This window comes from Thamnophis elegans, chromosome 7 (genome assembly GCF_009769535.1).
Source record: "Thamnophis elegans isolate rThaEle1 chromosome 7, rThaEle1.pri, whole genome shotgun sequence".
Classification (NCBI taxonomy): Eukaryota; Metazoa; Chordata; class Lepidosauria; order Squamata; family Colubridae; genus Thamnophis; species Thamnophis elegans.
In genome coordinates, this window is record NC_045547.1 from 10445911 (window position 1) to 10461587 (window position 15677).

Sequence of the window (15677 nt, forward strand, 5' to 3'; positions counted from 1 at the left end):
AGAACTGGTCATAAGTCCATTTTTGTAGTGCCCATTGCAACTTCAGTCGATAAATACGAATGGTTGCTAGCCAAGAACTCTCCGTCCTCTCTTTCAACCCAGCCTACCTCACAGGGTTGTTGTTGTGGGGTGACAAGGGGAGAACAAGACCTGCTTTGACTCTTGAATGAAGGACAGGACACAGATCAAATCAAAAGAATAAATAAATAGTGAGAGTCCCATTTAAAGGTTGGGGAAGTTCAACACAAATGTTTTTTTCACGCAACACTTTAACAGGATTTAATCAATCATTGGCAGAGGGAGGCCTCATTCCCATAAGAGAGGTGCATTTTCCTAGGATGGGGCAGTGGGAATTAAAATGCAAGATTGCAGATACTTGACAGAAGCATAAAAGCTGCATGGCAATAAATGTTCAACCCCTCGTGAAATAAACACTTCAAAGGCAAAAAGGTTACTATTCCACATTTTTGTAACCATCACCTCAGTAAGTAAACAACCACTTTTGCAATGCTTTCTACTTGACTTTTTCTGAATGTTTTGCTTGTTGAATTAATGTTTTTGTTTTACAAAATGAAAAACAAATTAAAAATCATCAAAAAAATGCCAAAGATAGTGATTTAAAATGTCTTATTTCCCCTGATGCACAACTAGTCAATATAATTTAAAAACTGAATAACTATGAAATTAAAGGAAGTTATGTAATTTCAGTGTTCCTTCCTTCCTTCCTTCCTCCCTCCCTCCCACCCACCCACCCATCCTTATTAATTAAATGCCTTAATTAGGCATTTCTTCAAGGTTATTTAAAAGTTAGTTGCAATAAAGTTGTAATTTGTTTTTCATTTATTTTATTCTCGAGAGCTTTTAAAACCTAGGAGTTAGGGTTAGGATGTTGAGACTCTAGTCTAGAAAAATTACAGAGAAGAGCAACAAAGATGATTAGGGGACTGGAGGCTAAAACATATGAGGAACGGTTGCAGGAACTGGGTATGTCTAGTTTAATGAAAAGAAGGACTAGGGGAGACATGATAACAGTGTTCCAATATCTCAGGGGCTGCCACAAAGAAGAGGGAATCAAACTATTCTCCAAGGCACCTGAGGGTAGAACAAGAAGCAATGGGTAGAAACTAATCCACCCGGTAAGAGCCGAGGTGGCACAGTGGTTAAATGCAGCACTGCAGGCTACTTCAGCTGACTGCATTTCTGCAGTTCGGCTGTTCAAATCACACCGGCTCAGGGTTGACTCAGCCTTCCATCCTTCCGAGGTGGGTAAAATGAGGACCCGAATTGTTGTTGGGGGCAATATGCTGACTCTGTAAACCGCTTAGAGAGGGCTGAAAGCCCTATGAAGTGGTATATAAGTCTAACTGCTATTGCTATTGCTAATCAAGGAGAGAAGCAACTTAGAACTGCGGAGAAATTTCCTGACAGAACAATGAATCAGTGGAACAGCTTGCTTCCAGAGGTTGTGAATGCCCCAACACTGGAAGTCTTTAAAAAGATGTTGAATAGCCATTTGTCTGAAACTGTATAGGGTTTCCTGCCTAGGCAGGGGGTTAGACTAGAAGACCTCCAAAGTCCCTTCCAACTCTGCTATTGTATTGTATTATTGTATATTTTTTTCCTTTTCTCCTTACCTAGAATCATGGGGGACTTTTTGCTTTTACTCTAATAAGCTAGGCATATTTATACAGTTATATATAGGTGTATGCCATGCTTCCCTGATAATAAGACTGGGTCTTATATTAATTTTTGCTCCAAAAGGTGCATTAGGGCTTATTTTTGGGGAAATATGGTATTAAATGCATCCATCTGGTGGACAATCTTAACGGGTTTATTTGTGGGGGGTAGGGCTTATATTATGAGTATCCTGAAAAATCATGCTATGTTTACTTTCTGGTTTAGTTACATAGTTGTTATATAATACTGCAAATTCATAAGCAACATCGTTTCAAAAATATCGTCAATAAATACTTTTTGAAAGCTAGCTTCAGCATAAGGACTAATAGAAAGCTACATTATTTTAAGCTGACGCTCATATTCTGTCTTCCAACTTCTCCAAAATTCTCTCCTGCTGCAAAACAAAAGATTTCTGGTTTTCCATTTCAGTGGCCCTGATAATTTCTTTCAAATTTCTAATGGCAATGTTTTTGAATTTCATTTATTGGTGGAAGTGCAGCTCCTGCTTCTGTCTGCTTTTCCAAAAGACAAGTGGTCATTCTTGGGTTTTTTCCCCTTGAAAACATTTTACTTCTCATCCAAGAAGCTTCTTCAGAACATCCATTCTTCTTGGATGAGAAGTGAAATCTTTTCAAGGGGGAAAAAAACCCAAGAAAGTCCAGTTGCCTTTTAGAAAAGCACATTTGATACAACTCCTGATATTCCTTTTCTGTTATATATCTTTCCTTTACTTTGAAGCCTCTCCAGGCTGCTCAACATTTCCCAAGAAGCTCCATAGCAATAGCTCTTAGACTTATATACCGCTTCACAGTGCTTTACAGCCTTCTCTAAGTAGTTTACAGAGCCAACCTATTGCCCCCAACAATCTGGGTCCTCATTTTACCCACCTCGGAAGGCTGAGTCAACCTTGAGCCCCGGGAGATTTGAACTGCCAAATTGCAGGCAGCCGGCAGTCAGCAAAAGTAGCCTGCAGTACTGCACTTTAACCACTGCGCCACCATGGGAAATCTTCATGGGAAGTTTTTTCTCCTAATGTTTGGTTTTGGGGTAGGGGAGATGTAGAAAGTTGTACCTTGAAACGCCACTTCATGAAATAACAGGGCTGTACAAATCTTGAAAGGAGCCTCGCTCCAGTGGGCAATTGTGCCTTCGAATCTGATTTGCACAAGATTTCTAGAACTGAAACAATATCTCTGTGATGCTTGCTTTGAAGCCTTCCTTATAAATCCAACACAGGGGATCCTTGTTTAGCAACTGTCTCGTGCAGTGACTGTTCAGTTACAACAGTGATGAAAAAAGCAACTGCATAATCAATCCTCACATTTATGCAGATCTGGAAAGCAGTGGAAAGCTGAAATACAATCATAAGCACCAATGTGAATTCACTTAGCGGCCACCTCACTTAATAACCATTTTCCGGTCCTGATTGTAGTTGCTAAATGAGAACTAGCTGCACGTCAGAGAAGGCTTACTGTATTTTGGGGGGTATAAGACGCACCGGAGTATAAGATGCACCAAGATTTTGAAGAGGCAAATTTTTTAAAAAAGGTTTTGCACTCTGCAGACCTCCCACAAATGGCCCATTTTTCGTGAAAATGGGCCTGATTTTGTCAAAAAAAGGGCATGCATAGCCTTTAGGAGGTGTATAGAGTGCTCCTGGGGACTGGGGGGGGGGGGCAAAAAACGAGCAAAAAACACACCCAAATTTTCACCCTCTTTTTGGGGGGGGGGAATTGTCTTGTATTCTGAAAAATATGGTATTTGTCATCTATTTATCTATTTATTTCCTACATTTATTCTTTTTACAAAGGACTCAAGGTGGCGAACATATCCAACACAGCTTTCTCCTATTTTCCCCAGGACAACAACCTTGTGAGGTGGGCTGGTTTAAAGAGAGAGGGACTGGACCAATGTCACCCAGCTGGCTTTCATGCCTAAAGCAGGACTAGAACTCACAATCTCTTGGTGATTGGCTCAAGGTCATCCAGTTGGCATTCATGCCTAAGGCGGGATTAGAACTCACAGTCTCCTGGTGATTGGCCCAAACACACCCAATCAGTTTTCATGCCTAAGGCGAAATTAGAACTCATAGTCTCCTGGTGATTGGCCCAAACGCACCCAATCAGTTTTCATGCCAAAGGCGGGACTAAAATTCACAGTTTCCTGATGATTGGCCCAAGATTTCCCAATCAACTTTCATGGCTAAAGCGGGACTTTCTTTCTTCCAAAAGATTCCAAAATATTACTCTTTGGTGTTTCTTGTGTCTTTGGAATCAAGGGGAAGCACTATTTAAACTCCAGAAGGAAGATGAGAGCTGATATTGGCAACTGTTCTGGCCTCTAATGAATCAACTGCTATTTCTTTATTTGTTAGATTAAAAACAGAACTGGGCAGCCAGTTCTAGCAACAAATAACTCTGGCAAAGAACAAAGTCACCAAAAAGAGGCAATTCTAAAGACATGTCACACTCTACTTTTCAAAGTTCTATTATATTTGTAAGTTGCTTACATTTTACTCTAAATGAAATCCTATCCATAATTAGAAATAGAATTAGAATAACAGGGTTGGAAGGGACCTTGGAGGTCTTCTAGTCCAACCCCCTGTTAGGCAGGAAACCACTTCAGACAAATGGTTATCCAAGCTCTTCTTAAAATCTTCCAGTGTTGGAGCATTCACAACTTCTGGAGGCAAGTCCCACTGGTTAATTGTTATCACTGTCAGGAAATTTCTCCTTAGTTCCAAGTTGCTTCTCTCCTTGATTAGTTTCCACCCATTGCTTCTTGTCCTGGCCTCAGGTGCTTTGGAGAATAGCTTGACTCCCTCTTCTTTGGGGCAACCCCTGAGATATTGGAATACTGATTAGATTGAAAGGTACATAAAAAGGTAAAGGTTCCCCTCACACATATGTGCTAGTCGTTCCCGACTCTAGGGAGCGGTGCTCATCTCTGTTTCAATACTGAAGAACCAGTGCTGTCCGAAGACATCTCCATGGTCATGTGACCGAAGGCGCATGGAACGCTGTTACCTTCCCACCAAAGGTGATTTCTATTTTTTTCTACCTGCATTTTTTACGGGCTTTCGAACTGCTAGATTGGTAGAAGCTGCGGCAAGTAACAGGAGCTCACTCCGTTACGCGGCACTAGGGATTCAAACTGCTGAACTTCTGACTTTTCTGATCGACAAGCTCAGCATCGTAGCCACTGAGCCACTGCATCCCTATAAAAGGTACATAGATGACCACTAAATATAGAAATAAAGATTGCAATCTTTTATCCGTACACCTAGCTGACCAGAGCCGATCTTGCCATTTTTAGTAGCTTTGGGTTTGGATATGAAACCATCTGTGGAATTCCAGGGTTATAGAGTAGGCTGGGAAGTTGGATGAACATTTCAGAAGGCAGAAAACTGGCAAGCCATTTCCATTTAATTGCCAAGAAAACTACCCGCATGCATACATGAAATCACCAGGGACTGATTTCAAGTCAATGGAGAACTTTACTTTTAATGTAGCTGGGGATCATCCTAAGAGACAGTATAAAACTGAGACCTGTACCTCAAGAAGACCCTATGAGCAACACGTAATTTTTCCAGGATCCTTTTTTCTTTTACCCTTAGTAAACAGAAGAGTATCTCTTCAGGGGTTAATGGCAATGTTCTTGCCAGGCGGGAAGGTAATAAAAGACCTGGCTGGATTAAAATTGTTTGGAGATTAGAGATACAGCCCTTTAACGGAGAAGGAGGAGAAGAAGAAAGAGAAGGAGGAGTGGAGGAGAAGGAGAAGAGAAAGGAGGAGAAACTGAAGGAGAAGAAAGCATACAGATTACATACTGCATAATCGACATATCATCTAATTTTGCTCTGACATGGAAACTGATATCAAGACAAATGATAGCACCAAGGTGGGTGATATTCCAGTTCATTGACAAGTCCGGTTTGTTGTGTGAATGTGGCAAAAGGAAATGCCAACTCAGCTGTCCATCTCTTAGATCCGTTCCTTTTCTGGGTTATTCTCTTGGCTCAAGTCAAAGACCTACTGTAGAGCTAAAACAAAGGCTTCAAAGACTTTGACAAACAAATGTATTTTCCAAGGCTGTTCTCTTTGCTTTCATTTTCCTTCCTGCTGCAAAGTTTCGGTTCGATACTCCATTCTTGCTTTTTTCCGGAAGAAATTCCAAAGTGTACAGAATTTGGGAACGAGAGCCTCTGATCTGCCTCGAACAGGATCACCCAGGGTATGGCTACGATGGAGGTAGGTAGCAATTCAAGAGAGGAAGAAGGAGGCCTTCTTATCATTTTGAGGGGAGTAAATCCATACGGTTACAAATATTAAAAATGAATCTTTCCTTAGGCATTTTAAAGGAGGAAGAGAAATGACGTTTGCCAACCGTAAGGCTTAGAAACTGAAATTTGTTTAATCTTTTTTAAAAAGAAGAAGCAAAAAATTAAGTCCCTTGATCGTAGGGTAACTTGCAAGCAGGAAAATATATGCTGTCAAATCTCAGATCATAGCATATTTGTTTTTTTTCATGGGCTTTCTTTGAAGGAGTAGGTTAAGTACTTAGAAAAATATGTAGTAGGCAGCTAAGGCTGCCAAAGAGCAGCTTTGATTCGGACTGCCTCAGTTTCATAAACAGAAATTTAGAAAGGGGGAAAAACTTGCTGCTTTTTATAAATGCACTAGGATGTGGGACGCGGCGGCTCAGTGGCTAAGAAGCTGAGTTTGTTGTGCAGAAAAGTCGGCAGTTTGGCGGTTCAAATCCCTAGCGTTGCGTAATGGAGTGAGCTCCCGTTACTTGTCCCAGCTTCTGCCAACCTAGCAGTTCGAAAGCATGTAAAAATACAAGTAGAAAAATAGAAACCACCTTTGGTGGGAAGGTAACGGTGTTTCGTGCGCCTTTGGCATTTAGTCATGCTGGCCATATGACCACGGAGACGTCTTCGGACAGCGCTGGCTCTTCGGCTTTGAAACAGAGATGAGCACCGCCCCCTAGAGTTGGGAACGACTAGCACATATGTTACCTTATGATGTGGTTTTCGAATTGCTTAGTGGACAAGCAAGATTTATGTACAAATGAGCATTTGCTCACAGGTAGGTCTGGTGCCCCTTGACTCAAAAGTGGGCTGCCTCCCTTGTTTTTGCCATTTCACAGGTACAGAAGGCATATGTGTAATCCTGGTCTGAAATGGGAACTGACATCACGATGAATTGATAACAATGATTTGATTTGACCCTGTGGGTCAAATTAGGTGACGTCCAATTTGAGAAGAATTCTATCAAAGGTCCCCTATTATGTATTTTTTGCAAGGGTTGTTTTTATTCAGTGCTGGTGGTAATTACCATATTTTTCGGAGTATAAGATGCACCAGAGTATAAGACGCACCAAGATATTGAAAAATATGGAATATTATATGGAAAAAAGTGATCCTGGGGGGAGGGAGGCAAAAATAAGCAAAAAATGGCCCGTTGTTTTGCAAAAATGGGTCCTTTTTCTTTGCAAAGAACAAGTTATGCATGGGAGGAGGGGCAAAAATGAGCAAAAACCAGCCCAGTTTTCACTTGTTTTTGCCCTCCCCAGTCTCCAAGAGCACTTTGCAGGCCTCTCAAACCTTCTGCACATCCATTTTTGCCAAGGGGGTGGGGTTTTGGGAGGCCAAAATGTTGTATTCAGTGTATAAGACGCACCCAGATTTCCTCCCTCCCTCTGAAAATATGGTAACAGCTTGATTTTTGCTCTTTTTTTTTAACACTGCCCTGAAATCTGGTGCTAGGGACAGGGTAGATAAATCCTGTAAATAAATAAAATGTATAGGTTGACTCCCTGATTTGATGCCTGGATTTGTGCATTGGATCGTCTAGCTTCTTTTTTCGTTCCAGAAGTGCTCATGTCAATCTCTCTTCTCCCCCCCCCCCCCCACAGCAGCCCTGGGAGGTAGGCTGGGAAAACAGAACAAGCCTAAAGGGAATTATGTGGGCCGGTGGACTTGAACCCAGGTTCAAGCAGTGGAGGAGTGGGAGAAGGAGGGAGACAGAGCATACAGTGCTGGAAAATTTCATTGAGAAACAGAGATGTGGGATAGATTCATTTGGATAGATTTCCAGGTGCTGCATCTGAGTTTTTCTCCGTAGGAGTAAATGGCTACTGCTTGTATATTAGAAAGAAAGAAGACGTTGCTACTCCAAATAGGAACATTTACCTAGGTTTTTGCCAATAAATGTATCCGTTCAGTCCCACGTCTTTCTTTGTCTGATCGCGCTGTTATAACTCAGATCTTGCCCAAATGGGATCAAGTATTTGAATTAAGTTCATACAAGGAGAATTTACAACAACATTTTGCAGTGTAGGATATGTCCAAGACAGTGGTGGGATTCAAACGTTTTTACTACCGGTTCTGTGGCGTGGCTTGGTGGGCATAGTGTGACTTGATGGGCGTGGCAGGGGAAGGATACTGCAAAATCCCCATTCCTTCCCGGTCAGACTCAGGAGACAGAGAACAGATGGGGGCAGGGCCAGCCAGAGGTGGCATTTATCAGTTCTCCAAACTACTCAAAATTTCCACTGTCGGTTCTCCAGAACTGGTCAGAAACTGCTGAATACCACTTCTCTTTCCAAGCTATCCCATTTTATTCTGACTTAGTGTTTTTGGTTCTTTTGCACTTTAAGAGTTCTCCAGGATACTGTCACCTTAATGCCAGTTTGTCAAACTCAAGGTCCAGGGCCATATCCAGCCCTGTTATGTTCTGTGTAGACAGCTGGTCATTTGCATCCTTTTAGAAGGTAGTTGAGGCTACTTGGAGGTTTATCTCTGTCCTCAGGGTCACCCGAGTGGTGCTCCTGGTTCCTGTAATCTGCAATTTTTCTTTCTGTGACTTTCTTTCTCTATTGACTATGTCAATACCTGCTTCAATGACCCTCTACAAAAGATCCAAATGGCCAGCTGTCTGCAAGGAATATAAATTCTTCCATTCTCCACTATCCTTGGACATTTATCTCTGTCCTCAGGGTCACCTGAGTGGTGCTCCTGGTTCATGTAGTCTGCAATTTTTCTCTCTGTGACTTTCTTTCTCTATTGACTATGTCAATACCTGCTTCAATGACCCTCTACAAAAGATCCAAATGGCCAGCTGTCTGCAAGGAATATAAATTCTTCCATTCTCCACTATCCTTGGACGTTTATCTCTGTCCTCAGGGTCACCTAAGTGGTGCTTCTGGTTCATGTAGTCTGCAATTTTTCTCTCTGTGACTTTCTTTCTCTATTGACTATGTCAATACCTGCTTCAATGACCCTCTACAAAAGATGCAAATGGCCAGCTGTCTGCAAGGAATATAAATTCTTCCATTCTCCACTATCCTGTCGGAGCTGAAGAAGCTTCTTGGATGAGAACCGAGGTGGTGCAGTGGTTAAATGCAGCACTGCAGGCTACTTCAGCTGACTGCAGTTCTGCAGTTCGGCGGTTCAAATCTCACTGGCTCAGGGTTGACTCAGCCTTCCATCCTTCCGAGGTAGGTAAAATGAGGACCCGGATTGTTGTTGGGGGCAATATGCTGACTCTGTAAACCGCTTAGAGAGGGCTGAAAGCCCTATGAAGCGGTATATAAGTCTAACTGCTAAGTCTAACTGCTATGAGAAGCAAAACATCTTCAAAGAAAAAGCAAGAAAGTCCAGTTGCCTCCTGAAAAAAAGAACCTTTGGGACAGCCAACTTAATAATCACTTTACTTAACACTGGAAGTCTGGGTTTCAATTGCAGTCATAAGTTGAGGTCTACCCAGGAGTGGGTTCCAGCTGCCATTACTAACATTTCGGCGCCTGAAAAATGTTGTGCGTGCACACTCGCTTCGCTCACATGTACAATATTTGCACTTAAAATGATCTGCGCATACACACAACATTAAAAAAGGGAAAAATTATATATTTTCAATGAAGATTGTTCTGCGCATGTGCAGAACAGAAAATCAAGATGGCGCCACCAAGGATAGAATAGGTATGGTCACGTGTCCGGCCAAGTTACTACCAAGGCCACACTTGGAATCCTGCATCCAGTTTTGGTCGCCACAATGTAAAAGAGATTTGGAGACTCTAGAAAGAGTGCAGAGAAGAGCAACAAAGATGATTAGGGGACTGGAGACTAAAACATATGAAGAACGGTTGCAGGAACTGGGTATGTCTAGTTTAATGAAAAGGAGGACTAGGGGAGACATGAGAGCAGTGTTCCAATCTCTCAGGGGTTGCCACAAAGAAGAAGGAGTCAAACTATTCTCCAATGCGCCTGAGGACAGAACAAGAAGCAATGGGTGGAAACCAATCAAGGAGAGAAGCAACTTAGAACTGAGGAGAAATTTCCTGACAGAACAATTAATCTGTGGAACAGCTTGCCTCCAGAAGTTGTGAATGCCCCAACACTGGAAAAAGAATTAAAATCATTGCAAAGGCTAGAGGTGTATGAAAATGTAAAGTTACCACCAGGTAAACATGCCATTGGTTGTAAATGGATTTTCAAACTTAAAAATAGTGTAGATGGGACTGTAACCCATAAAGCCAGGTTAGTTGCACAAGGGTTTGCTCAGTCAGCCAATGACTATGATGAGGTCTTTGCGCCTAGTTTAAAGGCTACAACGTTACGTGCAGCATTAGTGTGGGCAGGTAAGAATGAATATATAAATCATTTAGATGTAGAGATAGCATATCTTCATGCACCGTTGCAACATACTATATATTTACAGAAGCCTGCAGGATTCAAAACTGAGAGTAAAATTCATTGCTGGAGGTTGAAAAAGAGTCTGTATGGCTTGAAACAATCAGGAAATGAATGGAATCAATATATACTTAAAGAGTTAACTAAGATAGGTTTTAAAGCTGGCATGGCTGATCCATGTTTGTTTAAGAAAGAAAATAATGGTGTGATTCCATTGTTGCTATTGTTCACTGATGACATTGCATTAATCACTAAAACTGAGCAAGAAGCTATGAGGATTATAACACTTAGTTCTGTATAACATTTATACAGAACTCCTAGACGAAGTTCTGTATAAAACATCTTGGTGAGATTAGGCAATATCTTGGTTTACAAATAGACCTAACACGTGTCCGGCCAAGTTACTACCAAGGCCACACTTGGAATCCTGCATTCAGTTTTGGTCGCCACGATGTAGAAAAGATGTGAGACTCCAGAAAGAGTGCAGAGAAGAGAAACAAAGAGGATTAGGGGACTGGAGACCAAAACATATGAAGAACGGTTGCAGGAACTGGATATGTCTAGTTTAATAGAAAGAAGGACTAGGGGAGACATGATAGCAGTCTTCCAATATCTCAGGGGTTGCCACAAAGAAGAGGGAGTCAAACTATTCTCCAAGGCACCTGAGCATAGGACAAGAAGCAATGGGTGGAAACTAATCAAAGAGAGAAGCAACTTAGAACTGAGGAGAAATTTGCTGACAGTTAGAACAATTAATCAGTGGAACAGAAGTTGCCTCCAGAAGTTGTGAATGCCACAACACTGGAAAAAGAATTAAAATCATTGGAAAGGCTAGAGGTGTATGAAAATGTAAAGTTACCATCAGGTAAACATGCCATTGGTTGTAAATGGATTTTCAAACTTAAAAATAGTGTAGTTGGATAGTCATTTGTCTGAAACCGTATAGGGTTTCCTGCCTAGGCATGGGGTTAGACTAGAAGACCTCCAAGGTCCCTTCCAACTCTGCTATTGTATTATTTGGCCAAACCGGACCAAATAGGTAGGAATCCACTTCTGGTCTACCTGTTAGCTATTTGAGACAATTCCAATCCCAAACAATTGGAGAGGTTTTTTTTCCCCCTAGGCTGTATTTTTCATTTCACAGCCTACCTTACAAACATGGGATTTCCACATATTTTCCCATCCCCATATTAACCAGGCCTAACCTTACTTAGCTTCCAATTAGGGTCTTTATTGCCACCAGCTGAGTCTCTCTTTCTATAGATACAGGGTAGTCCTTGACTTATAACAGTTTGTTTAGTAACCATTTGAAGTTACAACAGTACTGAAAAAGTGACTTACGATCGTTTTCCACACTTATGACCATGGCAGCATTCCCATGGTCACGTGATCGAAATTCAGATGTTGGTGACTAACTCATATTTATGATGGTTACAGTGTTTTGGAGTCATGTTATCACCTTTTGCGAAGCGCGCATGAAGCGAACCGGTACCAACACCGGTAGGAACCTACCCATGGTCAACATCTTGCCCCAAAATCTGAGTCCTCATTTTACTGATTTTGGAATGATGGAAGGCTGAATCAGCCTTGAGCCAGTGAGGATCAAACTCCTGGCAGTGAATTGAATTAGCCTGCAATACTGCCTTCTGACCAGTGATGCAATTCAGTTTTTTTTTACTACAGGTTCTGTGGGCATGGCTTGGTGGGTGTGGTATGACTTGGTGAGCGTGGCTTAGTGGGTGGGGCAGGGGAAGGGCACTGTAAAACCTCCATTCCCATCCCACTCTGGGGCCAGCCAGAGGTGGCATTTGCTGATTCTCTGAACCACTCAAAATTTCTTCTTCCGGTTCTCTAAACTACTCAAAATTTCCACTACCGGTTCTCCGAACCACTCAAAATTTCCGCTACCGGTTCTCCGAACCACTCAGAATTTCTGCTACCGGTTCTCTGACCCACTCAAAATTTTTGCTACCGATTCTCCAAACTGCTCAAAATTTCTGCTACCGGTTCTCTGAACTGCTCAAAATTTCTGCTACCGGTTCTCTGAACAACTCAAAATTTCTGCTGCCAGTTCTCCGAACCACTCAAAATTTCCGTTACCGGTTCTCCGAACCACTCAAAATTTCCGCTACCGGTTCTCCGAACCACTCAGAATTTCTGCTACCGGTTCTCTGACCCACTCAAAATTTTTGCTACCGATTCTCCAAACTGCTCAAAATTTCTGCTACCGGTTCTCTGAACTGCTCAAAATTTCTGCTACCGGTTCTCTGAACAACTCAAAATTTCCGCTACCGGTTCTCCGAACCACTCAAAATTTCCGTTACCGGTTCTCCGAACCACTCAAAATTTCCGCTAGTGGATTTCACCCCTGCTTCTGACCACTGCTCCACCATGGAAAAAGTATGCATTCAATTCAATATGCACTGATTTGTATGTCAATACTTTCTGATGCTTTTGCGTTCTATTTTATTTTATGTTATTTTATCTCACTCTTTTAACTTTCATTCTGTTTTTATCTTCCTCTATTTTATCTCATCTTACTTCACCCTATCTTAATTTATGGTATTATTTATTGCAGCTGACACCTACTGATTTTTGATATGATCAATTGCCTAATCAATAAAGCTATACCGTACTACATCGGAGTAAGGAAAAAATGTGGTAGTCCTTAGGGATTGTATTTAAGGTTGAAGTTTGGTTTCCAAGGACTATATAGAGTTTGAGTCAGGGTCTAAAATTCAATACATAAAATATGTATCCCTATTTGTATTTAGAATGCTTGTGTCAGGCCTGGAAGCCATCTTTTGCATTGGGGCTTCTGGCCTGCCACATTTACTGCTGTGGGAAACTGGGAAGGGGGATTTATATGGAGTATGGGATATATATAGTCAAAATAACATTCCTTTCTCAGACAGTCAAGGACATCTTGCCCTGCACCTGAAAGGGCGTGACTGGGAGGCATCTCCAGTTGGGACGGTGCCTGATTGGACCATGTGACGTGCATGTGGGTGCTGGACAGAGACTTGGGCTTTCCTTTGGGTGGGGAAAACCTGGAGCCTTCCAGATTCGGGTTTTCCCAGATGTGCCAATAGGACATCTCTAACAAAGCGGAACTTTGAAGAACTTCAAGCCTGGGAGTCTTCTTTCGTTAGGGGTGTTACTTGGAATACTGACAGCTTGCATTTAAATCAACAGTCCCTCCATAGTTCAAACTTTTCAAAGGGGCTTAAGATCTAGTTCTAACTCCATTCTGATACTTAGACTCAACAGTTTCAGCAGAAACTTCCTGTACAAAACTGGAAATTTAACCTCTGTATCTTAACACTTCCATTTGAAGTCAGTGGCATCTTCAGCTTAGCTTCCTCCAAATATCTACACCTCTCTCACTAGTTTTGAAACTTTGTTTGATTATGTTGTCCATCTTTGTTTCTTTGTCCCTTCTTCAAGGCGGTCAGCAAGACCGAGGCAAACAACCACAAAGAGGATATCCCGGCGGATCCGAAAAGCGACATGAAGGGCTCTAAGAAGTTAGCGTTGACTTGTTCCATGTCTAAACTGAAGGTATCAGCATCCTATTGTTCCCATATCAACATAAAACTTATTTCATATATACGCGTGTACATAGATTGCTTGGGGAAATCCATTTGGCATCAAATGTTAGTCTACAGCAGGGGTGTCGAACTCGATTTCATTGAGGGGTGCATGAAGGTTGTTTTTGACCTCGGACGTTTGTGTAGCCAGGGTGGGCATTGCCAGCTTGACACCACTTGTGTCAGGGGGTGCCTGTGGTGGCCCAAGTGCTCTCCTAGCAAAAGAATCCCGAGCTCCATTTTTGGCTGCAACTGTCTCCTGCAATCCTCTGCCAGTGAAAACAGAGCCCAGAATGGTCACAGAGGCCCTTCTGAGCTCCATTTTTGCTGGCAAAGGCACCATGGGCTGGTCTTTCTCTGTTTCCTGGCTGGCCCCACGGGCCAGATCTAAGCACCCCATATGTTGGATACGGCCCACAGGCCTTGAGTTTGACACCAAGAGGGCCATCCATTTTCATAACTTTAAACCCCAATAGGAAGGAGTGTGAGAATCTTCCATCATGGAGTGAATCGCATTCACCGAGTGGATTTACAAACACATTCACTATGATTTAAATAATGCATGGTTCGGAGTAGTTCACTGCCTTTGGCGATGTGGTCAGCAGGACAAGAGATAATATTGTGAGAATCAAGAAATATAGCCTATTGATCTTATTAGATTCAATAGGTCCTATGCAGGGGTGGGTTTCAGGCGGTTCGCGGCAGTCCCCGCGAACCGGTTGGTCGGCGAACCCGGAAGTAAGTAACTTCCGGGAACGCCGAAGGGTCCACCCACCCGCCCGCGTTTCTTACCCGGTTTTGACAAGTTCTGTGCTTCCACGCATGCGCAGGACGCATACAGCGCCTGCGCGATCCTCCAGGAGCAGCTGGAGCATCGCACAGACTCTAGTACGCATGCGTGCACTGCGTGCGTGCACGAGGACGCCGCTGGCCCCGTTCCAACCAAACCAGTTGGAACGGGGCGAGAAACCCACCCCTGGTCCTATGGATAACAGAAGGCCCCAGAAGAAAAAGATATGAACCAATGCTTTCAGCTAGGATGATTTCAAAATTTGCCAGAAATATTTGTAATCCTGCTGAACTGTTGCTAACTGTGAAATACGTTTTTCTAAAATATGCGCTTGTATGGATTCGTTTAAAGCAGGGAGAACGAAACTGTTGGAAATGAGGAATGGAAAGTAATGTACAAATGTGTTCCCGGATAGTGAAAGTTAGTGAAGTTATGAATCACGTATGTGGTTAGAAGAACAGCATAAAGGTTTAGAGTTCAAGATCAGCTCGGGACTCTTTGATTTATAGCAGTCCTTGTAGAACTTGCTATATCTCATTGGCCCTCTGCATTAATATGTTCATGCAGTGTATTACTGCTATTATATCTCTTATATCTATTCATTTCTAATGTTCCAAATTATTAGAAACAATAAGCCTCTGATCTTAAAGTAAGAATTACTGTTTGTGTTGCTGCCTTTGTTTCCTATCGGAATTTTCTTATGACAATATGGTTTATTAGTTCAGGCATCACACCACAGGTGGGTTCCTACCAGTTCGGACTGGTTCAGTTGAACAGGTAGTGCTTTGGCGGCCTGGGTCACCGGAACCAGCAGTAACCCAGGCCTGCCACACTTCTGAACTGGTTCCCGAGTCGGCATGGCATTTTTTTCATTTGTTAATGTTCTGCGCATGCGCAGACTTATTTATTGGCAACTACGCACACA

At 42.4% G+C, this 15677-nt stretch overlaps 1 protein-coding gene across 3 annotated transcripts in view; it reads left to right on the top strand.

Moving 5' to 3' along the window:
- The first annotated feature begins 313 nt into the window (after positions 1-313).
- Positions 314-15677, top strand: part of SLCO1A2 (solute carrier organic anion transporter family member 1A2) — a 43403-nt gene continuing 28039 nt past the window's right edge. Inside the window, exons 1-2 of one of the 3 annotated variants that reach the window (XM_032221451.1) lie at positions 314-484; positions 13820-13933. In XM_032221451.1, coding sequence (XP_032077342.1) covers positions 13883-13933 — 51 coding nt within the window. In that variant the 5' untranslated portion in view covers positions 314-484; positions 13820-13882. The remainder of the gene's footprint in view (positions 485-13819; positions 13934-15677) is intronic. The other 2 variants (XM_032221450.1, XM_032221452.1) reach the window with 2 other exon arrangements.